The following is a 25,168-nucleotide window of genomic DNA, read 5'->3' on the forward strand; positions in this document are numbered from 1 at the left end:
CGGAAGCGTTTTTGTGTGGATAAAATGGGAAAGCGAGAACTGGATATGCCGCTCGCAAAAGCGTTGGGAAAGGGATGGAGTCCGGCTAATGGTGTTTTCCACACAGGGACAGGCCTGTACAGTTTCCCTGCTGCTTCCGTGGTTGCTAACACAGTGCATCTAAGACAGGGCTTCCACATGGTGTTGGGTTTTTAAAACTGACCATTTAAGAGCGTTATATCAATGTACTATTATACCAAGACACCCATGAGGTTCTTAGAGCTCCCAGCTTTCATTTAAACAAGAAGTCTGTAGCCCAATTCTTTTTTGTGGAGATAGGCTTTTCCCCATATATCTCCGCAAGAAAAAAAAAAAAGCTTACTTTAAAAAAAAGAAAGAAAGCTGGGAATTCAGAGAACCTGATGGTATAATGGGATATGAATATAACACTAGTAAATCACTGATTAAATAAACTAGAAAAGAAAAACCCTCTACAGTAGGGAAAGAAAATTACTGCCCCAGGGGAAACGACTGCTATGCATGGAGGACCAGGAAAATCCAGACTCACAGAGGGCACCAAGGCTTTGCTGCAATCTTTCCCAAAATATCAAAGGAAAGTAGATTTGAGAAAGATCAGGAGTGGAATTCTAGCAGAAGCCCCTTTGCATATTGGGCCACACACCCCTGATGTAGCCACTCCTCCAAGAGCTTACAAAAAAGAGCCTTGTAAGCTCTTGGAGGCCTGGCTACATCAGGGGTGTGTGGCTTAATATGCAAAGGAGCTCCTGCTGGAATTCCACCCTTGAGAAAGATCAACAAAAAGAAGGTAAAACCAGCTTGGGAGGGGCAGTGCACAAATGTGCCATGACATGGTGGAGAAATGGGGGGGGGGACTCCACCCCAACAGCATTGAAGCCGGGGCAAATAACCTGTGCAGAAACACCTGACATTAAACAGAAAACTTGCTAAATAGTCTGTATCAGACAGATGTGCTGGATGTCTGTCTGTGCGAATGCCTTAGTAAATAGTTAATGCAGAAACTGCTTCAGGGCTAAAATAATTGAAAAAAAAAAAACAATGTTCATGCTTATTTGTATAAGCAAGAAATGTGCTTTCCTGGAAATGTTTGTTACTGTGCTTTTCCTCTCCTCTTCAGTTATTCGGGTCTAGAAAATAGCCAAAACACTTGATTAATAAAGTGGTTCTGTAGCACCTTAGAAACCAACAGGATATTTGAGGAATAAAGTTTTGGGAATCCAAGGTCCCTTTGTCAGGTATCTGCTGGATTTGAATCTAGCTCTTCTACTGCAGCCCAACGTGGCTACCCTCTGGAACCATCGTGTTGTCCTCTCCTTGTGGGTCATAGAGCTAAATTAGAGTTCAGAAGCACCTTAGAGATCAACAGGATCTTTGAGGTATAAGCTTTGGAGTGTCAAAGGGAGCTTTCACGTGGCGACCACATGCATGTGGATTTTGCCATTCTTACACAGTAAAAATCCCGTTGCAAAGCACATTATTTAGTGTGTGTGAACGCACCCAAAGTCCCCTTTGTCGAATAGGGAGAGGCTCAGCGGGAAAGCATCTTGGCATGCAGAAAGTCCCAGGTTCAATTCTCAGCATCTCTAGCTGAAAGGTTCAGTTAGTAGGTGATGTCGAAGACCTCAGCCTGAGACCCTGGAGAGGGGCTGCCAGTCTGAGTAGGCAATGCTGACTTTGATGGACTAGTCATTCGGTTCTAAGTAAGGCAGTTTCATGGGCGTAATACAAGTGTCTCGACTTCAATCTAGCTGTTCTACTGCAGACCAACATGGTAATCCTCTGGAACTATGTTCAAGATACGATAGCTTAAATAAATAGGCATTACGAGTCATCAGCATTTGTGTCTATGGGAGCTCTCTCTAACCGTTTTTTTTTTTTAATGTTTATTGTAGATTTGCCTGTTGGAAGCGATGAGCTCCTAACCATTTTGAAAAAACTGATCAAGTACATTCAGATCAAGGTATAATCTCTTTGTGGCTTGTAATGACTGTCTTCCATTTGTATCCATTTCCTAGAAGGTCAAAAAATGTGTTTGTCCTGCATCTGGGATGATGAATGAAGGGGCCTCATTTGGAGCAGAAGTGCATAATGAAAAAAAACAAAACCCCTCTGTTCCATGTCGAGTTTCCACCCCACCTGTTTGGCACACCCTTAATGATTCTTGGCCCTCTTCCTTGGTTTTGGTGTTGTTTGTGTGTTTTTATTGGATCGTTTCTGTAATTTTAAATGTCCCTTTTAATTGTTCAAACATTTTAATGTTTTTTACATTTGTTGCCTTAGGGACCCTGATGAAGTGGAAAGGCAGCATTGATTTTTTAAATAAATGAAATAAGGAAATACGCACTGAATTTAACTTATCTTCCTTCTTCCCCAGTATGTCAGAGGCTACAGATTTGAAGAAATCCCAAGGACATTTTACAGTAAGTGTTGTTTTTTAATGTGGCAAATCCATTTTTTGGCAGGGAACTACGAAGGGACCATGTTGTTGTGACTGATTTGGATTGTTAGGGACTGTCACACAGTGGTCAGGTGATGAGACGATGCTGTATAGATCACCAGGCAGCCACAAACCCTCCCTGGTCTGCCCTTCCCTAGACTTTTGTTTTCTCACAAACCCCATTCAGCAACAGTAGAGCGCCCTAGCCCATTTAGAAAGGCTAGTTAGGTTTTATTACATCTCTCTCCCTTCTTCCGCTTTCTGTTCTTTTCAGCAAGCCGCATTATTACTAAGGTTGTGGATCCCAAGATTAAAATATTTGAAAGCAGCTATGAGAAAGAAGGTAAAAATGCTTGATTGTTTTCGTGACCGATGGCAGGGTTTGAGTGAATGTTCATGGAAACACCTCCAAAACATCTGCAGTGTGCTAGAACAACAGATGTGTACCAGCTGGGGCAACAATAAAGACCGTAATCGCAGTTGCCACCAGCATTTCATCTAACATGGGATTTAGTGATAGAATGGGATAGTTTAAAATAGATTAACCTGAAGAAACCAAATGGAAGTTCAAAATGAATACTTTTGAATTTCAGACCCCTTCAAAAGAGATCCAGTTGTTAAGGTTCCCAGTCTCCATGTGGTACTTGGAAATCTCCTGGAATTACAGCTCACCTCCAGATTACAGAGATCAGTTCCCCAGGAGAAAATGATTGTTTGGGAGGCTGGGCTTAATAGCATTATACCTCGCTGAGGTCTGTCTCCTCCACAAACCCTGCCCACCTCAGGCTCCACCCCCAAAATTTCTAGGCATGACCCATCTCAGAGTTGTCAACCCGGCTTTCTGTCTTCTATGGGGAACCACGAGATAAGGTCTCAGGGCTCCTGCAGGGCCAACTGCTACTGCAAGCCCTCCCCTCTGCATTCCTCCCTCCTCCAAACGTCGTGAGGTGGGACAGTCAGCCTGGATTGCTCAAGATGCCTGTGGGCTTCAGGCCTGGATATTGTGGCGAGCATGCCCAGATAGGCTTGCCAATCCCCAGGTCCCAGCGGGGGTTCTTCCGCTTTCCCAGGCTCCTTCCCGCCCCCAGTCAGCTGGCCGGCGGGGGGAAACCCTGCCCCCAGAGGACCATGTGCCTTTCCACCTCCGGAGGCTCCAGTCTCCGATTGAAAGGCTTCCTCTTGGGATGGGGTGTCTGTGTTGCTGTGAAGAAGTTGGCAGCAACTCGTGAGTAGAGAGGCCACTCCCTCGCTTCAGAGTCGCCAGAAATGGGGGGGGGGGGAGGGAAACGTCTGCTGAGCACTTCCTTATTCCCTATGTGGAGATCGATTCTCATAGGGTATAATGGGGAATTGATCTGGAGATTTCGGGGGCTCTGGGGGAGCTGTGTTTTGAGGTAGAGGCACCAAATTTCAGTATAGTATCTAGTGCCTCTCCTCAAATTACCCCCCCACATTTCAAAACAATTGGATCAGGGGGTCCAATTCTATGAGCCCCAAAAGAAGGTGCCCCTATCCTTCATTGTTTCCTATGAAAGGAAGACATTTTAAATAGTGTGCTGTCCCTTTAAATGTGATGGCCAGAACTCCCTTGGAGTTCAATGATGCTTGTCACACCCTTGTTCCTGGCTTTGCCCCCAAAGACTCCTGGCTCCACCCCCAAAGACCCCAGTTGTTTCTTGAATTAGACTTGGCAACCCTATGCCAAGTATGCAGCTGACCTGGGACATGCAAAATGCTGCTCCCAACCATTCTGGTGTCGTGTTTCCTCGTTCACTTGCAAGCTACTAATGTGTGTGTTTACTGTAGAGTCCCTTGATGTTGATAATCATGGGGAGAAAAGCACTCAAAGAAACAAAAGGAGGGCAAAATCCTTCAAGTACCGTTGAGTTCAATGGAAGAGTGGAGTGCATCTGCAGAATTAATTACATTTAGATGGAGTCTGCCCATGGTTTTCCACCTCGGTTTCTTAATTAATGCTTGTGTTATTACAAATAAAAAAAGAAACGGAAGTTCAAAAAGAAACGGTAGGCAAAGATCAGGAAGGATTAATAGCAACTGTTGGCAGTTCTGTACCGTCTATCTATGAACTGGATCAAAATCAGGAAACCATAATATGAAATGACGATTTTCTTTCACAGTGCTTTATCTATTAAAAAAAAAGTAGATCTCTGGAGATACACCTGATCGTCCCTAGCCCAAAGGATGCCCACCTGGCCTCCACTAGGGCCAGGGCTTTCTGTGTCCACCTGCCTGGTGGAACAAGCTCACATTGGTGATCTGGGCCCTGCAGAACCTGCTGAAAGTCTGCAGAGCCTGTAAAACTGAGCTGTTCCACCAGGTCTTTATTTGAGGCAACCATCATTGATCTTATGAACATATGAAGCTGCCTTTGAATCAGACCTTTGGTCCATCAAAGTCAGTATTGTCTTCTCAGACTGGCAGCGGCTCTCCAGGGTCTCGAGCTGAGGATTTTCACACCTATTTGCCTGGACCCTTTTTTGGAGATGCCGGGGATTGAACCTGGGACCTTCTGCTTCCCAAGCAGATGCTCTACCACTGAGCCACCGTCCCTCCCCGTCCCTCATTGTGGCCTCCCTGCCACATACTGGCTCAATTAGGATTGTTGTGATCACTATCATCTTTCTATTAATTCATTGTTCAGTCAGGACTTAGGTTTTTGAATGGTGCCATCTGAAACTGTGATTCTTGAATTTTAAGTGTCAATTGGTTTGGCTGATTTTATATTTTGTTTTATTTTGGAATTGTTTTTTCTCTGATGCGACCCACCCCGAGCCTGTTTGGGAAGGGTGGGATATAAATGTGAAAGAATCAATCAATCAAATAAATTTGAGGGGGGGGCGGGATCACACATCCCAGAGAGTCCAGTCCAATCAAGTCCTCTCAAAACTACTCTGAAGAGCTCTTTTGTTTGGTCTGAGACTGGGGAAAGCTTGTTCTTGTACTCCTCATAGAAGGCACCTCTGGAGCTGCCATTTTGAATGCAGTCCACCATTGCACTGGTCTCCAGACAGTAGTCAGTGCATATCCATTGGATTCAAAATGGCAGCCAAAAAATGGCAATGGGATAGATCCTACTGTTATTCTACCACTCCTCTGAGCAAAGTTTACTCATTTGTTTGTTTATTTATTTCCTTTTGTCTCAAGTTTGATTTCTTCCTTGGTCTGAGGAGCCTTCCTCCAACTTAAGAGGCTCTTCTGTTGGAGGAAGAGACACTTAAGGTGGGAGAAGAGCCAAGTTGGAGGAACAAGAGCGCAGGAAGGGATGCCACGACAATTTGAGCTGCCCTTTCAGTTCTTGGGAACAGACATTCTTCCTCTGATGGATTCTCCGACTTCTGCAGTCCTACAGAACATAAAATGTATCAGATTCCACAGTTACATTGATGTATGCCAATGCGCACATATATCAATGATTCTTCTTGCTATTTGTCTGGCACCCCAACTCAAAACCTTCTGTACTGGTCTCTGTCTGCAGCAGCCTCATAGCATTACTTCATGACTCTGAACATTTCGGCACAAATCCCAGGAGGCTTAGGCATTGTTACGTCCGAGCAGCATTTTAATTGTAGATATTTTGAATATATATATATATATTGCACTGATGTATTTGAATATTTATAATGCACTTTCTCATTTTGAAATAATGCTTTTGCAGTGCCATCCATTACAAAGATCACGAAAGTGATTGAAGGGGAACCAGAATTCAAAGTGGTCAGGGAAGGCGAGACAGTAACTAAAGTGATTCATGGAGGTGAATATGTCATATGGGCTGAATGCTGCTAACCAGAATGGTCTGCAGGAGGCGAGGCATAGTTCCGATTTCTTTGCAAGGCAGAAGAGCAGGAGTCCTAATAGCTGCTGGTTTTGCTCTGAGCATGTGTTGTTGTGATGTGTTGCCCCACAATATTTCTCTTTTAAACCCTTTGCTTCTTTTCACCCCTGTACGCAATGTTGTCGCTGTTGCCGTCTTGTTCTCCTTGGCTTTGCATGCTGCATTCCTGCCTCTCCGTTCTGCTCGCACGTGCTCTTTGAGTTTGGAGAGGTGAGATGAAATGCGGAAAAGCCCTTTTGCCAACTCTTTCCATTTCTTCCCAAGCTCAAACGTGTGTATTGAGCTGGAATTCCCAGCTCTTGGAGCTGCGTCCAAAAACCATTTCCAGCATCTCAATAAATGACAAGCTCAATACTGTTTTTTTAAAGAAACAAACCCTACATATTTTATTCTGATTTTTTAAAACAGAATGGTCTCAACTTTACATTGTGAATTCTTTGTCTTGGCAAAATTGGTGTGCTATGAGATTAAACTGGCCCTCTTCTTTGAGCCCCTGGCGCATATACATTAACAGTCGGTATGAACGAAACCCCTTGGATCTAACAATTTTAACACTGACTTTCTTGGCCCATGTGCTGGAGAGAAACTCCCTTGCCTGACTGACTTACAAGGGAGGGAGAGGTCAAAATTGTCCGTTATTTTGTCTCTAACTTTTAAAAAAACCCGTCTTTATAGAGCCTATAATTAAAAAATATACGAGAATAATTGATGGCCGTCCTGTGGAAGTGACTGAAAAACAAGTGACTGAAGAAAGGATTATTCAAGGTAAACCATGTCAAGAATACACAGATTCTTCATCTTCTCCCTAATTCAGACGCTGGGCCGTTTGCTTGGTTGCTGGGCAACTGGAGTGGAGTCTTGCCCAGACCATCCAAACCGATCCTGAGGAGAGACCTCAGGTGTCACATGAAAATAGTTGAGAGGAGCCTCGTTCCTTCCTGCCTATGTCAAGTCTTCTGTTGAGTCCCCAGCTTTCATTCTGGACATCTCATGTGCTTGTTGTTTGCGTGTTTACTCTGTCGTTGGTGTTCCCAAGCCCCCACCACCAAATCCTGCTGGAACTATAGAAAAAGCAGCTTTTGGAGGAAAGTGGCCGTGTTTGGGTCAACTACAGCATGTCACTTCTTCTGTGACACATGTTCACTTGCTTTCACAAACCTAATTGTTGTCTTTGTTGGAATCTCTTCACCGGCCCACCCTGCATACCACTTTTCACAAGGTGCCACGTCAAGGCTTCAGCTGGGGCCTACTCCCATGACAGTTTAGGACTCTTTATAATCCCTAATTCAAACAGAAGCATCCGATCGTATTTAACACAACAGCCAAAAGCACATATGAGAAATTCTAAGGATTGGCCGTTTGATTGGTTTGCAGCCTACTGACATTTTTTTACTCTTTAGGTCCTGAAGTGAAATATACTCGAATCACTGCAACTGGAGGAGCAAATACTGAGGAAACCATTAAGAAACTGCTGGAAGAAGGTTAGTACTTCCTGTGATAAAGTATTCATTTCACTGAGGTATAATCATGGATTTAAGATAGATAACGATATAGTGTTGTTGTTTAGCAGTTAGCATTTTGTAAAATGTTTACCACATGGACAACAAAAACCAAAGTGTGGACAGAAACAGATCTGAGCTCTTGGCCGTGGTTATGATATGGGGAGAGGTTTAACAAGATTCAAATTTCCAAGAAACAAGATGTTCAGAATGCCTAGACATATGTGTTACAATGAATGTTGGAGATGAAATAATTTACTCACTTCATTTTTGGGGTGGGTGTCAACAGCAAACGAATATTGATAGCCCCAGATACATTTTGTAGATATTGAAAAATTTCAAGACATTCCCAGAATGTGGTTGTCATCTTTTAGTGATGTACCTCCAGAAGCAGGGAGGGGTATCAGCAAGAAGAAGGTTGGAGTGGCCTAGAGGCAGCCTGCCCTGACCTCATGCAGGGCACCCAATCAGAGGCCAGTCTGATCCAACTGATCGAGAAAGTGCCATTCTCATTCACAACCAAAGCTTCATACACCAGACAGGCAATGGGGGAACCCGATGAAGGTCCTGCCCCACTCTGATCCCACCACTGCCTTGATGATCGTGCAAGACCTGGGTAGATGTATCTGGCAGGTCTCCTTGGGAGTCAAAGCTGGCCTCCTCAGGAGCAGACTGCAAACATTAGTGTGGAGAAGAGAAGCAGATGATGCACTCATTCAGCTTGCTCCTCTCCTGCCGCAGCTTATTACTATTATAGGGAAGTCATAGGAATTTGGGCCCCTTACTGGGAAAAGAAACATTCCCTGGATGCACAGTCTCCTCAACCAGGATTTATGGGGGAAGGGGGTGACTCAGACCATTAGACATTCTCAAAATATCTGGGATTGTCAGTAATCGCATATGAATTTGACATTCATCAAACGTGGAACGTGCCCAAAGTGTAGAGCTAGTTGGCAATAAGAAAAGGTTGGCTGAGAGACACGTATCTGGCAATTACAGTATATTAAACGAAGCGGTTATGTTAGTGAACGCTGATAATGACCATATTTGGTGACTGTCTATATAGTCACTGTTCCAGCTGTGGTTTCTTTTGGGCCTCCACCAGATGCACGGCTGACTGCCAACATGGCCTTGTAATTACCAACGGCATCCACATTATGGAAATTAGTTGTATCATATGTTACATGGGATTAAGTATCCTACCGTTTCCATAGTATGCCGTGCTTTGAACTCAGGTTTTGTGAAAGGTATATTTAGGGGCTCCTGCTAATTTGTGATCTGTCTCAGATGCCTTAATATTTTCGTTCTTCTTTGAGCGAAACTGCTGATGCATACTGTCCATCAGGAACACAAGGAAACCATAGCTGTCTTTTAATGAAAACCATCCGATGTTTGGCACGATGCTTGTGACTCTGACGGATGGGTTGTGTACTTGTAAAGCATGCTTGTTAAATGGACTGTGACCGCCATTGTTCAATGTCTCACATAAATCCACTTCATGCCATAAACATGTATCCAATCAGAGGTTACCAAGGTGACCAAACTGATGGAAGGTGAAGGTCATTTGCTTGAAGATGAAGAACTCAAAAGACTCCTCCAGGGAGGTTAGTGGGTGCTAGACAACTAACCTCATTGTAATGAGCTCTGAGGGCTGAGACTGAGAGCCTTTTAAAGACTGATTTCCCATTGAGCAAAATGCTGCCAAAGAAAAACAAAAGCAGGAGATATGAAATGTTGACCGTCTGAATGTTCCACTGGACCTTTATGGGTCCATTCTGGAGGCCAAACAGAATCTTTGCGCGTCTGTCTCGTCAGTCTTTAAAAGGTTTATTTCAATTCAACTGAGCAATGAAGATTTATTTGCACCGTACATATTATTGCTGACCATCTTCAAACTTTTAAGAAATCATTGCAAGATAGAAAAGAGTTGGAGAAATCCAAATTTACTGCCCTTGGCATTTCTCATACTAAAATGAATATTCATTGCTCGCAAGTTAACCACCAAAGGCATGTTTTGCACTCTCCTTTTGACCTGACTGCAAGGTCTATATATGTTCAGCTTTAATTCTTCTTCTCTGAAAGAGTACAGTGCACTCCTCTCAACACTGAGCGCATTGACACAAACCCATTTCAATCAATCCCGGTGGCAGAGCACCAAGGCACAGTCCTCTGAAGCCGAACGGTTATTGCAATAAGCACAGTGTCATTATATGTGGGCACTGTGGGTCCGTGCACGGCAAGCCCCCAAGACCATGCTCAGTGCTGTTACAACTGGAGCAGGTGCTGTTACCAGATGTGGGATAGCAGGAATCTACCCAATGAGGGAGCACAGAGGTTGACCGCAGAAGGGAGAGGAGCATAACGTCATAGGGAATGATTCATCGATGTGGCACATAGTAGAGACATTTGGACTTCCACAGAGCTGGTCTTTTTGGCACTGTGAGAAGCCCATGTGGTTGAGAGATGGCAATCCTGCCTCTCCACAGCCTTTCAACTAATACCAAGCTCGTAAAATAGAACTCCTCATTGCCTTTCATCGGATGCCACTACAGTGATGGCAGCCCACGACACTCCAGCCGTGCAGACTTGTGCCGTTGGGAATGTCACCCACATGAGCTGAACGGTTTTCTCTGCCCACAGCAATTGGCCGCAATGACTCACCACATGGTATGTAAGTGGGGTGCACTGTATGGGCCAGGAGTAGGCCTCTGCATCTTTTCTAGTTCATGCTAACTGTCAAGAATTAACCAGAAGGACTGAAATGCAGCCTGAAAGCTGAGCCTTGGTGAAATTAATATTTTCTTCATCAGTCTGGAATGTTTTCTGCTTGTTGTGTGGATTTGAACTACCTGCAAGGAGGGAAGGAGAAAAGAATTCAAGCTTTTGGGAAATTTTTTACGTCACCCTCCCTCTCGAAGGAGGCCGAGAGCAGCTCGTTTGAGGCCCTGCCACTTTCATTGTTCTTATGAGTGATTAAGTGTCAAGTCTGGACGCCAGGGAAGCGGTTCCCAGCCAAGCCATGCTTCATTGGACCAGATCTCGCTATCCCTCAAGGCAAAATTCAGCTAGGGATCCTCATGGGCGTAGGAATTGCATAAAAATCTCAGTGAGGACACATCTCGGTTGTTCAGCAAAGCAATACTGAGAGATGTTAACTCAGAACAAGATGATCACATACGTTTAGGACAATGTGCACAAAAGTGTTTTTTCCCCCCTTTTGGGGACACTTTCCTTTTTAGAAACGTCATTCTTTTTCGTTATTTTGGCTTCTACACGCATTCACATCATGTTCCGTCTTCAGTTCCATTGATTGCAATGGGAAACACATTTCTGTTTGTAATTCCTTCCCCGTCTAATTAGCATGAGATTCTCCCTCGTCCAAAGGGTGAGCCCTGCCAACCGAGTTGCAGAGGGAAAGCAGAGAGCCAGCTCACATTAGGACTTGCACATGTCAAGACGTGGAACTTCAAACAGAGACGGATCATATTGTTGCAAAATCAATCCATTTATTTGAGAACATACAGTCTGGTGAAGTAGCAAGTTGAACATATGAAGCTGCCTTCTACTGAATCAGACCCTTGGTCCATCAAAGTCAGTATTGTCTTCTCAGACTGGCAGCGGCTCTCCAGGGTCTCAAGCTGAGGATTTTCACACCTATTTGCCTGGACCCTTTTTTGGAGATGCCAGGGATTGAACCTGGGACCTTCTGCTTCCCAAGCAGATGCTCTACCACTGAGCCATCATCCCTCCCCTAGTTTGATAACGGGCAGGGCTGAGCCGTGCCCTTTTGTACATTTCAAAGAGGGGAAACAATACAGCATTCTCACACCCTTGGAGACAGTCGGCGCTTCCCATACCTCCTTATCTTTCTCCCAGGAAGCTACCCACTGGTTACCTTGAATATGCTAACTTCAAAGGCCCAGATGGCTTTTAGGCCTAGTGTGAAATTCTTCTCCTTGCGGTTAGGAATTGCCTTGGGGAAAGATACATGTTGCTGTTCTCACGGTTAGTAAAAGCAGGAAGTACAGCATAGCAAAATACAATATGGGGTTAGTCACGTCAAGCAGTTACACTCTACCAGTTACAGTACTATATCTAAGTTACACGTCTGACAGCACAGGGAGGCACATGGCAAGCCAAGCATAACAAAGTGGGTACAAATGAAGTGCAATAATAAACAGGGCGATCCCCATGTATTTACATGACTCTGTTCATTCATATGTATGAATCTGCCCATTCGTATGAGGGGCGAAGGCTCAACGTCTGCTTGGCATGCAGAAGGTCCCAGGTTCAATCCCCGGCATCTCCAGCTAAAAAGACTAGGCAGGAGGTGATGCGAAAGAGCTCTGCCTGAGACCCTGGAGAGCCGCTGCCAGTCTGAGTAGACAAGACTGGTTTTGTTGGACTGAAGGTCTGACTCAGTAGAAGGCAGCTTCATGTGTTCAAAGGATGTGGGGCGTGAGAGGTAACTTTTAGGTAAATTTCAATTTGAGTTGGTAAGGGAGATAACGCTGCTGTCTCCTGTGTCACCTCTCTTAAACGGTGCTGAACGGTTTTTTCTTTAAAAAAAAAAATCTCTCGAAAGAGCCAGGAAGCCCACAGCAAACAATAACTAATTTCTTTTGTGTCTAGCTCAGAATTTCCCTGACAACCCAGATCTCTGCCACAAATGTCATTTACTCTTAACAGTCTAGAGCAGAGGTCTTGAACTCACTGGTTACAAGGGTAGGGTTGCCAATCCCCAGGTGGGGGCAGGGGATCCCCCGGTTTGGAAGCCCTCCCCCTGCTTCAGGGTCATCAGAAAGCGGGGGGAGGGGAGGGAAATGTCTGCTGGGCACCCCATTATTCCCTATGGAAATTTATTCCCATAGAGAATAATAGAGAATTGATCTGCGGGTATCTGGGGCTCTGGGGGAGCTGTTTTTTGAGGTAGAGGCACCAGATTTTCAGTACAGCATCTAGTGCCTCTCCCCAAAGTACCCTCCAAGTTTCAAAAAGGTTGGACCAGGGGGTCCAATTCTATGAGCCCCCAAAGAAGGTGCCCCTATCCTTCATGATTTCCTATGGAAGGAAGGCATTGAAAAGGTGCGCAGTCCCTTTCAATGTGATGGCCAGAACTCCCTTTGGAGTTCAATTGTGCTTGTTTCAACCTTGCTCCTGGCTCCACCCCCAAAGTCTCCTGGCTCCACCCCCAAAGTCCCCAGATATTTCTTGAATTGGACTTGGCAACCCTATGCAAGGGCCAGATCTGACATAAATGTCCAGTTTGTCGGGCTGAGACATGTGTCCCATAACATGCCATGCAAGGTACCAGAGATATTTTAATACTGATAGTGACCTATACTCAGAGGCATAGTCAGGATTTTTTAGGTCAGGGGGAGGAGACTGTGGTAGATGCCGTGGGGGGGGGGGGGGGAGGGCAGGCCGCAGGTTGGGAGCCCTGAGTTGGGGGATTAGTTCCCTCCTGGAAGTCGAAGGTGGCCCCCCATGGCTGTGGGCCTGCCCATACCCCTCCTAAGCAGAGCTCAGGGCCAAACCAACCCTCCTCACCCCTCATGGTTGCCAACTCTGGGCTGGACAATCCCTGCTGGAGATCTGGGAGAAGACCCCGGGGAGGGCCTGCTTTTGGGGAAAGGAGGGACCTTGGCAGGGGCTATAATACCTTAATGCAGTCCCTTCTGGTCTACATTTGGACCGATTTCCTCCCAGTTGCTCATGGACTGGATATGGGCCCTGAACGGGGCAGTTCTGTCCCCCGGGCCATATGTTTGACATGTCTGGTATAAGTGAGTGTGAGTACTCTGATAGTAATAAACCCTTGGATAGATATTTGCTCAGTGGAAAATACCTGAGCCTAAGGCCCTACTTAAGAACATAAGAGAAGCCATGTTGGATCAGGCCAACGGCCCATCAAGTCCAACACTCTGTGTCACACAGTGGCAAAAAATGTTATATACACACATACACTGTGGCTAATAGCCACTGATGGACCTGTGCTCCATACACTGTGGCTAATAGCCACTGATGGACCTGTGCTCCATACTTCTGTCTCCAATAGCTGCAGTTCCAAGACCTCAGAGAGCAGTCCAGAAAAAGACAGTTCTCTGTCCGAGACCCCCAAGAGCTGCCTCCAATCAGAATAGTGACCAAAGAGGAACCCAAAGTTCCTGTGATATCCAGCTTCCAAATGTATATGAAGTAGAAACAAATTAGACACAATTTATATATATATTTATAAAACATTCTACCCTGACAGCAGAACACTTAATAACCATGAAACATAAGGATCAAAAGTCAATGGGCGTTTTCGCACAGGGCTTACCCCGGAGCGACGTCCCTCTTCACCGCGCAGCGTCTGCGCGGATTTCGCACCAACTGCTCTGCAGAACCCGGAAGAGCCGCGTAGTTCTGCGGCTTTTGCGTTGCAAATGTAAACCGCCAAAAACCAACTTTACATTTGCGACGCGAAAGCCGCGGCTCTTCGCGGCTCTTCCGGGTTCTGCGGAGCAGTTGGTGCGAAATCCGCGCAGACGCTGCGCGGTGAAGAGGGACGTCGCTCCGGGGCAAGCCCTGTGCGAAAACGCCCAATGTTTCAAATTACAAATAAATGTCCGTTTACCAGTATGTGGTCCTTCAGTTTCTTGAGGATCCTCAGTTCCAAGTTGCTGCTGAGGATGTTCTATATTCCAACAAAGTATTCTTTACACAGCACCACAGCACAGCGACGAGGTAGTACTTCATTTCCCCTTGTTTCACTATCAGCTTTAACTAGCTTCAAAAACTGATCCAGAGCATGGCAAGCAAGCCTCAGATTCAGCGGGAGCTCACAGGAGCACAGCTCCTGAACCTTTCTGAGAGTTCCACCTCCTTCTCCCCACCTTGTCCATTGAATAGGAGATGCAGCTGCATAACAATCCCTGGATGAGCTCCACCACCTCTTTTTCTACAAAACGACCCCCTGATGGCAAGATTCCTACTTTCACACACAGCCAAGTGACTAGTTAACAGGTCTTGTACTAGCAAGTTTCTTCTTTTTCTTTATTCGTTGCCTTTCCGCCAAAAGTCAGGGCAACCAAGGGGGCAAACATGAAAACGTTTCAAACATTAAAGCAGACATTTAAAAGCAATTTAGATACACATCTATTTATATATATTTTTTTTAAAAAATAAAACCTAATATAAACAGATCGAACAGCCAGGTAGGGAAAGCTAGTGAGGGAATAGCAAACCCAAGTCTTTGCCTGCTGGAGGAAAACAGCAATTAATGGGAGACAGACGAATCTCTCTGGAAGGGAGTTCCAAAGCTTCGGTGCCACGACCAAGAAGGCCATTTCTCAGATTGCCACCCTTAAATGGCGGGATGCCCGAAGCAGGGCTTCCAAAAATGACTGGAGCTGTTCATATGACAGTACATGAAGTACATGCCCAAAACGCCATGAATTCCGTTGGATTCTTTTTCCTCCTTCCAGCTAGTGGGCCTTCTTGAAATATTGCACTTGTCTCTCTGGGTCAAATTAGTTGGCGGGTTTGCCTGCATTGTTCCCTTCAGCTTTCTGACTTCCCCTTGTCTCTTCCAGCCCCTTCCATACTGAGTGCCATCAGAGATCTCGATGGTGCTTTAAGAGACGGATAGCAGAGCCGTCCCGGTGATGCTTCCAGTGCTGCAGCAGTTGCGGGGGAGGGGCAAGGAATGGCTCACAGACACCTTCAGCAGCGTCCAAAGTTTTCAGGGGGTTTTTTAACCCAAAACGCCGAAAGCAGAGGGGAAACCATTTCTCCTTTGCAATGCGGTCGCTTTTTCCCGACTGCAAGTTATGCTGTTAAGAGCAGACTGTAAGAGTTGGCACCTCCTTGCATATTTTGCCAAAAATGTGCCAGGGGAGGAGTTTCTGCTTGGCTGCCAGCCAGGTCCCTTGCTAACATGGCACTTCGAAGGAAACAGGCAAGAAGGTGTCTGTGGTTGCCTGCTAAAGTCAGCTGCACCCATCCTGGACCCCGTTTTCTGTCAAAGATGCTGTCTGCAACTTAACCAATGACTGTTTTTAATGCTTACTTATCGTAGCTGGATCTGAGTACACCAAGGTTACTAAAGTAACTGAGGGAGAGCCAAAGATTATCGAGACAGAGATAAAGAAAATTCATCGGGAAGGTTAGTTGTGCAGTAACTTGGTGATGCAGGCAGTGATTTGATCGCTTCCAGTTCAAGCAAGTGGGAAAAGGATTTCCTCCCTTTCCGTCCCTTTGTTGGTCACTAACGGGTTCCCAACATGGTGCACGTGGGCATCGTGGCACCCACTAACGCTTTTCCTGGTGCCTGCCATAGGCTTCCCAACCCTCCCGCCCTGGCAGGGGACCCCAGGATTTCCATCCTCTTCCCCCACTCCCCCAAAAAACGGAAGCGGGGAGAGGGGGTGGAAACGGCGCCGGGGAGCATGGCCAGCCGCCGCATCCTGGAGCCGGCGAGGCCGTCGCGCTGCGCCGCTGCTGCCCCCTCCCCTCCCACCGCAGCTGCACCTCCGAGATGAGCCCAGGCTGAGCCCATCTCAGAGGAGCAGCCAAGAGGCGGCAGCAGCGCAGGGGAGGGCGAGGCAGGCCAGGAGCATGGCGAGCCGCGAATCCGGGCCCTTCTAGGACCCGGACTCGCGGCTCGCCACGCCTCCGGCCCGCCTCCACCCCCCCGTCCGCTTCCACCCCAGAGGTGGAGCGGGCGAGGCGGCGCGGCGGCCTCTTCTCCGCTCGCCGTGGCTGCTCCTCTGAGATGGGCTCAGCCTGAGCCCATCTCGGAGGAGCAACCATGGCGAGCAGAGAAGAGGCGTCAGCTGCGCAGGGGCGGCTCGCCGTTTCCCCCCCTCCCCCGTAGGAGAGCCAGTTTGGTGTAGTGGTTAAGTGTGCAGACTCTTATCTGGGAGAACCGGGTTTGATTCCCCACTCCTCCACTTGCACCTGCTGGAATGGCCTTGGGTCAGCTGCTGTGAGAGTCCTCTCCAGCCCCACCCACCTCACAGGGTGTCTGTTGTGGGGGAGGAAGGTAAAGGAGATTGTGAGCCGCTCTGAGACTCTTCGGAGTGGAGGGCGGGATATAAATCCAATTTCTTCTTCTAGCTCCACCCCATTGTCTCCTGGCTCCACCCCCAAAGTCTCCTGGCTCCACCCCCAAAGTCCCCAGATATTTTGGGGGTTGGACTTGGGAACCCTAGCCTGCCAAGTGTTTTTGGAAAGCAGGTGAAGCTAGATGGAGGTTTTGCCCAGTGAAGGTTTTGATTGGCCATTGGAGTTTCAATTGGTTATCCATTTTTTAAAAAATCTTGTTTTGGCAGCAGCTGCCAACTGCAGCACAAAGAACTTCACTGTGTGACTGCAAGTATGCTGCAGCAGCCATTTTGTGGCTGGTTCCACTCCCTGTAGTAGCCATTTTGTGGCCAGCTCCACCTCCTGCGGCAGCCATTTTGTGGCTGCACACTGTGTCGGAATTTCAGCGGTGCCTGCAGACCAAGAAGGTTGGGGATCCCTGATTTATAATTTCAATTCACCTTGTTTCTCACTCCTCCCGAATTCCCGTTTCGCAAGGAGAATTTCTATACTTAACTTAAGAACTGGAGCATTTGTTGTGTGTTGCTGCAGTTTTCAGTTCTATTGGTTCACGTCTTCTTTCTTTCCCTCTACGTCAGGTATGTGGAAAGGACATTGCAAAAAAAAAAAAAAAGGCAGTTGGATGTATATATAACATTGCTTCATGGAGGGAAATGTTATATAATTGTATGGGCTGAACAGAATATGTGAACTTGTTCAAGGTGTAGAACATGCACAATCAAAAGGGAGCATTGAAATTCCAAATATTTTTTGAAGCCTGTTCATAAGGTCAGATGTACCATTTGGATCCTTCTGCAAATGCAGAAGTCCTGCATAAGGTTTGCATCTGGAAATATTGGATCCAGTATCTGTGGAGTGTGTGGAATTTCACATATTCTGGATGGGGAAACTGCTCAGAATTGCTAGCTTGTCATGGGAATTTTTGTACCACATGCCCCACTCCATTAATCTTGCATTTTTCCTTGCTTCAGCCTTATTAGAGTAGGCAAATCTAGTCATCAAGTGGTTTGATCCAACAATTTCAGGTATTTACTCTCCCATGTGTAACAATGTAAAGCATTTGACCATTTCAGTAATCCTGTTTAGTTTTTCCAAACAAAGAGGAACATACTCAGATCTTCCCTCCAGGGAAATCGGTAGGTCTTTAAAGTGCCTTTGCAGCATGTTTTTACATCGCTATTGTGGCCAGGATCCAAACAAACATTCAAGTAATTCCATCTGCTCAAGGTGGTTTGGACTCTGTTTCTCAAACAGCTGTCTGTCATGTCTAAGAACGAGCTGCTATTGAAACAGAGGGAGCTTTCATGGCACCTGCCAACCCCACCCCACCCCAGTTTGTTTTTTTAGAAAGCACCTGGGGCCAGGTGGGGGTTTTGCCCAGAAAGGCTTCTGACTGGGCCTTGGAGATTTGATTGGTTGTGCGGATTTTATAAAACGTCACCGCGGCGGCAGCTGCCACCACAGCCCAAGGATCTTCACTGTGTGGTGGAAGGTAAGCGGCGGCAGCCATTTTGTAGCTGGCTCTCCCTCCTGAGGCCGGCAACCATTGTAGGCAGCCATTTTGTGCCTGCCCCTACCACCCTGTGCCAAAATTCTTTAGGTGTCGGCAAGCTCAAAAAGATTGGGGGGGGGGGGCTGGTATGGGAAATCAGGCTTCTGAAAAGGAACCTCTATCCGCCACTGGCACTTACGGATACAGCTCTTGTTCATTTCATCTGGCCCTGTGCGGACATACCAGCGCTTCATTGCCGGTAGTTTTTGCAAAACAGGATAGCAACTGAATAAGCATGATAAAACGGTTGTTATTGTGGTATTTACATCTAATTATATATTATTTTAGCATTATATACTTTTCAGAAATGCTTAGTGCTACATGAAACAGAGTAGAGGCGGGTTGTTGGATGTCTCCAGCTACATAAAGGGGCAAAATATTTGGAAGAAGTCTTTAATTTCAACATCTGCCAGAACAAGAGCCATCGAGAGGAGTTCTGGCTCCCTTTCCGTTGCTAGAGATGAATGATGTCTGATTGCGACGTGTTTTTTGTTATTTAGAAACACCTGTAAGGAAAGTGCAAACATCCAGAAGGACACAAGGTAAGAGTGATGCTTACATTTGCCCTTGTGGTAATCTGTACTAGTGAGGCTTCATTGAGAATGATCGACTTGTTCTAGACAGAGCAATGCACAGCTAAGTCTCCAAAAACTGTCTTCGTTCCTGGCATATGTCCCTGAATGACACGACCGCATATGCCAGATGAAAGGGCCATATTTTTATCCCGTCCTTCCTCTGGAGCAGAGGTCCTCAACCTTGTGAACACTTCAGAATTTTGAAAGGGAATGGTGAGCGTAACCCCAGAATGGGTGCCACGGAAAGCAGGGCCGGATGCAAAATGGCTGCCGCAAGAGGTGGAGCCAAACAGAATACCTCTCTCAGAGAGCCATTTTGGTGTAGTTGTTAAGTGTGCAGACTCTTATCTGGGAGAACCGGGTTTGATTCCCTAGTCCTCCACTTGCAGCTGCTAGATGACCTTGGGTCAGCCATAGCTCTCACAGAGTTGTCATTGAAAGGGCAGCGTCTGTGAGAGCTCTCTCAGCCCCACCTGTTGTGAGGGAAGAATATAAGGGAGTTTGTGAGCCACTCTGAGACTCGGAGATTCAGAGTGGAGGGCAAGATATAAATCCAATATCTGCTCCTTCCGCACAAACCTCCTAGGAAGACAGAAAGCCTGAAAGGAGAATGGAGTTCACACACTGACTAAAGAAAGCCCCAAATGCTAGTTAACAGGCCTCCTGAACCTCCAGTGACTGGGGCAGGGGAAGGAAGTAGTGATGCCTTTCATTTGAATGAGAGAAGCCAATCACAAAGCCCTGCCTGGGTCACTTTCTGAAAAGGTTGGTGGGCACCAAGAGAAGTACAGGGGGGCACCACCATTGTGCTCACAAACACCATGTTGGGGGACCCTGCTCTAAGGAGGTCAGTAGGGAGAGCCAGTTTGGTGTAGTGGTTAAGTGTGTGGACTCTTATCTGGGAGAACCGGGTTTGATTCCCCACTCCTCCACTTGCACCTGCTGGGATGGCCTTGGGTCAGCCAGAGCTCTGGCAGAGGTTGTCCTTGAAAGGGCAGCTGCTGTGAGAGCCCTCTCAGCCCCGCCCACCTCACAGGGTGTCTTGTGGGGGAGGAAGGGAAAGGAGATTGTGAGCCGCTCTGAGACTCTTTGGAGTGGAGGGCGGGATATAAATCCAATATCATCTTCTTCTTCTTCTACTGTGTACAGATTTCTCATCTATCTTTTAGCAGTGCTAGCTTACTGATACTGAGGAAGCTTCATGGCTGATGTGGGACTTGAAGTCTGGTCTCCCCGATGCTTGTAGATAGGACTGATTCCCCCATTCTGATATGTTTTCTGCTGCAAATGCCCCAGTCACTAGCAGGCTTTTGGCCATTTTAAATATGTCTCTATAGTGTTAACACACTATAATGGTTACTGTTTTGAAAGGCAAAAAACTCACCAGCAGGGCGGGGGTGCAGAAATCCACAACTTCCTTCCTGTACTTTCCCAAACCTACTTTCAGTACAGTCTTCCAGGAAAGATCACGCCAAACTAGGGAAATCACAGCAAAGCTATGGAGAAACTGGATGGTTGGTGAAAACACTGCTGTGTTTTGTGGAACCTGTGATTGGAAAAGAACGAAAGTTTCAGAGCAAAAGTTCCATACGGAAGCAACCTCTGACCACTCCGATTCCTCTCTAGCAGTTGCTCTACCCCTGGGCTTCTACTTTCCATGGCTCAAGTGATCAGTTCCCCACCAGTTACTGCATGGGAGCATTTTGACCTGTGGCTCCCTCCAGTTTTCCCCGAGGCTTCTTGACCTTGTTTTTGGGAGATCAGGAAGCCTCAGGTCAAAATGCATCTGAGCAGCAACTGGTGGGGAATGGATTGCTTGAGCCACGGAAAGCAGAAACCCCGGGGCGGAGCAACTGCTAGTGAGGAATCAGTATGGCTCTGTCATGATTCATTATGAGGGAATCATAGGGTCCCCAACTCATTGTAATTCTAATGTGGGAGACAGCGACCATTTTCGCACACAGCTTACCTCGCAGTCACAATCCTGTTCCCTCTGGACGCTGCGGAGGGAACAGGATTGTGGCAGGCTGTGTGCGAAAACGGTCAGCGTGCATTGGGGAGAAGCTCTAGGTGGGAAAAAGTGGCTTTCCCCATCAATTACCCTGTCCTCAGCCACTGATTTTTCCATACAGTTCCTGAGCTGCCTGCCGGTTTTGGATTTGTGGAAGGAGGGAACCTCCCCATGCTGCTATCTAAAGCAACACAATTAGGGTTGCCAAGTCCAATTCAAGAAATATCTGGGGACTTTGGGGGTGGAGCCAGGAGAATTTGGGGGTGGAGCCAGGAGAAATTAGGGGTGGAGCCAAGATCAAGGCTGTGACAATCATAATTGAACTCCAAAGGGAGTTCTGGCCGTCACATTGAAAGGGACGGCACACCTTTTCAATTCCTTCCTTCCATAGGAAATAATGAAGGATAGGGGCACCTTCTTTTGGGGCTCATAGAATTGGACCCCCTGGTCCAATCGTTTTGAAATTTGGGGGGTATTTTGGGGAGAGGGACTAGATGCTATACTGAAAATTTGGTGCCTCTACCTCAAAAAACAGCCCCCCCAGAGCCCCAGATACCCGTGGATCAATTCTCCATTATTTTCTATGGGAATAAATCTTCATAGGGAATAACAGAGTTCCCAGCAGACATTTCCCTCCTCTCCCCCCGCTTTCTGATGACCCTGAAGCGGGGGGAGGGCCTCCAAACCGGGGGATCCCCTGCCCCCACCTGGGGATTGGCAACCCTAAACACAATCCTGAAACCTTTCTTCTGCATGATTTTCTGTTGCTCTAAAGTGCCTCCATTTGGTGTTGTGGTCAGAATGTCCAACTAGGATTCAGGAGACTCAAGGTCGAATCCCCACTCTTGCATGGAAACTTCCTGGGTGACCTTGGGCCAGTCACATTCTCTCAGCCTCACCAACCTCACAGAATTGTTGTAACATGGGGGAAGATGTAAGCTGCTTTGAGTCCCTGCTGGGCAGAAAGACAGGGTAGAAATGAATAATATTCTAGAATGCTTCAAACCACTGCTCCAGTGGTTTGAAGGCCATATTATTGTTATATAGTTCATCTTATTAACTATGCCAATTCTTTCTTTCTCTTTTCTATGTGTGGGGGGGGACCAGGACCACCAAGGAGAAGAACTCGACTTGTCCGTCCAGCAGTGAAAAAGCAAAGTCCACCAAAAGAGAACTGAGATGAGGGCAGCATCAAGAAAAACGTCCATAATCCAGAATGTCCCGAGTGAAAACATCGTTATACATAAACTGAACTGGCTCTCATAAAGGAATGCCAGCATTAACAATTGGGCACAGCATCCATTAACCTTTGAAAGCACATGGGAGATCACCTCTTCCTAACAATATGTCCGTTAGGCCCTTACGAGCAGGGGCAATTTCAGAATGTATTGATTTTCTATGAATCAGACACACTAAATTACATCCCACCCTGGGAATAATAAACAGAATCTTAAGTGACAAAAACCTAAGCAAGTGTAAGCTATTTTAACCAAGCACTTTTCATTTGGCAAAACCTATAAATTTTCAGGAGAAGTTTTAAATGTCATGATGACGCCGATAACCTTACATTTTTTTTAAAAAAAAAATCATAATAAACTTTATTCAGCGGCACAGCATCTTCATTTTCATCATTGCATTAAAAATATGCTTTCTGGTCAGCTTGATAGACTCATCTGCCCCTTAGTCCCCCCCCCCAAAAAAAGGACAAACTGCATAGGCCAAGAATGCTGTTATCTCAGATTAATTTGATCAAAAGTCCCACACAAAAAGACACTGACAACTGGATCTGCCTTATAGGACTTTGCCTGCAGGAATAGGCAGAAGGAGCTTCTCTTGACAACACAGAATTGGTCTCTGCTGTTCTACCTCCATTCGAACAATAAGGAGGAAGGACATTGAACATGAACATATGAAGCTGTCTTCTACTGAATCAGACCCCCCTGGGTCCATCAAAGTCAGTATTGTCTTCTCAGACGGGCAGCGGCTCTCCAGGGTCTCAAGCTGAGGTTTTCCACACCTATTTGTCTGGACCCTTTTTTGGAGATGCCAGGGATTGAACCTGGGACCTTCTGCTTCCCAAGCAGATGCTCTACCACTGAGCCACCGTCCCTCCCCAACATTGCCTCGATTCAGACTCCTCCTGTGTCCAGCAATGCAGGCACATGTGCAGGCTGGATGAGAATCCCCCACTCCCACAGAGCACCCTTTTGCATGCTGTTGCAGGACCATGTCACTTTTGCTTAAAAGCAAGGCTTCTTGCTATCCATATGACAATGTCACGATGCATTTCCGTCATGGTTCTTCTTTAGGAAATGCATGGAAGTAGCACTTTTCCCTGGATAAATCTGAGAACCTGAGCTTCAACCAGACGGACCAACTCCATCAGCTGATGTGAAGTACTTGAATTCAAATAGATTTGTAGTGCAGTCCTGAAGCAAGTTACAGCCTTCTAAGCCCCCACTAGATCTGAGTCCAGAAACCAACAAAAAAGACTGAGGGCCTGTGCTTCTGAGAGCCAGTTTGGTGTAGTGGTGAAGTGTGCGAACTCTTATCTGGGAGAACCGGGTTTGATTCCCCACTCCTCCACTTGCACCTGCTGGAATGGCCTTGGGTCAGCCATAGCTCTGGCAGAGGTTGTCCCTGAAAGGGCAGCTGCCGTGAGAGCCCTCTCCAGCCCCACCCACCTCACAGGGTGTCTGTTGTGGGGGAGGAAGGGAAAGGAGATTGTGAGCCGCTCTGAGGCTCTTCGGAGTGGAGGGCGGGATATAAATCCAATATCTTCTTCGTCGTGCCCGTGCTCTCCATCCTTTTGGTCTCTAAGGTACTCCTGGACTCAGGGTTATATATTTTGCTGCAGACCAACAGATATTCTACTCAGCTGGCTTGAAAGGGTGTAATTCTGCTTAGGACGATAGTGCATTCAATTGGATTGAATTAATTTAAATCCTGGAACTTTGTCTTTGGTTTACAGATTTGATTTGATAGCTGAAGTTCTGTGCCTTATCAAATCAAGAAAACCCGCACAAGTCTTTATCTGTGAGCCACTGGATTAAGCAACCAAGAGCAATCTAAAAATAAAAAAATGTATAACTCGGTTATAGCAGCTGAATGCAGAATGAAACCATGAAGTTTATAAAATGTCACCCTTTAAAGTATTTGAATAACTTAATTCTAAAATAGAACGGGTCAGTGAAGTACCTTCAAATAGCAAGTCCTGTTTAGGATTAGATATATAAATTGGGGCTTGGTTTGAAAGCTTCTGTATTAAAAATGCTTTGCTTAAAGTCCAGCATTAATGTGGATTCTTTTTTTAAATTATCATTTTTATAACTAGTTACTTTGCTTCTTTTGCCATCATTTTTTCTGTTAGTTATGTGAAGGGAGGAACAAAATTTCATCAAGGTGTCTTAAATCTACAATGTTTTGTTTAAAAGAAACAGAGCGTGATATTTCTATTTTGAAACAAATATTCATAAAAAAAAAAATTGGCTACGATGTGATGCCTCTTGTTTTGTAGTAAACGTTTGATGGAAGAAAATAAGTTGTTTGGAGCTTCCAGATTGCTGGTCCAAGAACTGTGGCTTGAAACAATTATATGCGCCTGTGGTGTTCCAACTACGACCGCTGGTGCCTCAGGATGCCTCAAGGGCTTATCAGGGCTCAGGGGGAAGATCCATAATGGCCGACAATTTTCTCAGGAGTATAACTTGACCATTGCTGTGGATCTTCTCCTACTATACAAAGGACAGCACTGATGTGTCTTTCTGGATGCATTCTTAGCCCACACCGCAATGCAGAGTTCCAATGAGCTTCACCAGTGCTCAGAGAGAGCTGAGTTTGTGGCTGGATGCCCCAGGGTGATCTGTGCCCTGTGGCTGGATGCCCCAGGATTCTGTGATAGACACACAAAGGTTCCCTGGCAGAACAGAAGATCTGAGAAAGATTCCCTGAAAGTTTAATACTGGGGTGGCTCATGTAATAGTTTGCTGGGAGGTCTACAATTGAGAAGAGCCCTGCTGGATCAGACCAGTGGTCCGTCTAGTCCAGCATCCTGCCTCACACAGTGGCCGACCAGTTCCTCTGGAGGGCCAGCAACAGGGCAGAGAGGCTGAGGCCTTCATAATGTAATGTAA

General features: G+C 46.3%; 1 protein-coding gene across 11 annotated transcripts in view; it reads left to right on the top strand.

Annotated features, from left to right (window-relative positions):
* The window catches only part of POSTN (periostin), a 75,008-nt gene extending 52,402 nt beyond the window's left edge, over positions 1-22,606 (top strand). The window contains exons 15-24 of one of the 11 annotated variants that reach the window (XM_060236764.1): positions 1,911-1,978; positions 2,393-2,438; positions 2,730-2,798; positions 6,132-6,227; positions 6,984-7,073; positions 7,709-7,789; positions 9,331-9,411; positions 15,870-15,956; positions 18,950-18,991; positions 22,143-22,606. In XM_060236764.1, coding sequence (XP_060092747.1) covers positions 1,911-1,978; positions 2,393-2,438; positions 2,730-2,798; positions 6,132-6,227; positions 6,984-7,073; positions 7,709-7,789; positions 9,331-9,411; positions 15,870-15,956; positions 18,950-18,991; positions 22,143-22,213 — 731 coding nt within the window. In that variant the 3' untranslated portion in view covers positions 22,214-22,606. The remainder of the gene's footprint in view (positions 1-1,910; positions 1,979-2,392; positions 2,439-2,729; positions 2,799-6,131; positions 6,228-6,983; positions 7,074-7,708; positions 7,790-9,330; positions 9,412-15,869; positions 15,957-18,949; positions 18,992-22,142) is intronic. The other 10 variants (XM_060236768.1, XM_060236766.1, XM_060236767.1 and 7 more) reach the window with 10 other exon arrangements.
* The last annotated feature ends 2,562 nt before the right edge of the window (positions 22,607-25,168 follow it).

Source organism: Heteronotia binoei, chromosome 4, assembly GCF_032191835.1.
Source record: "Heteronotia binoei isolate CCM8104 ecotype False Entrance Well chromosome 4, APGP_CSIRO_Hbin_v1, whole genome shotgun sequence".
NCBI lineage: Eukaryota > Metazoa > Chordata > Lepidosauria > Squamata > Gekkonidae > Heteronotia > Heteronotia binoei.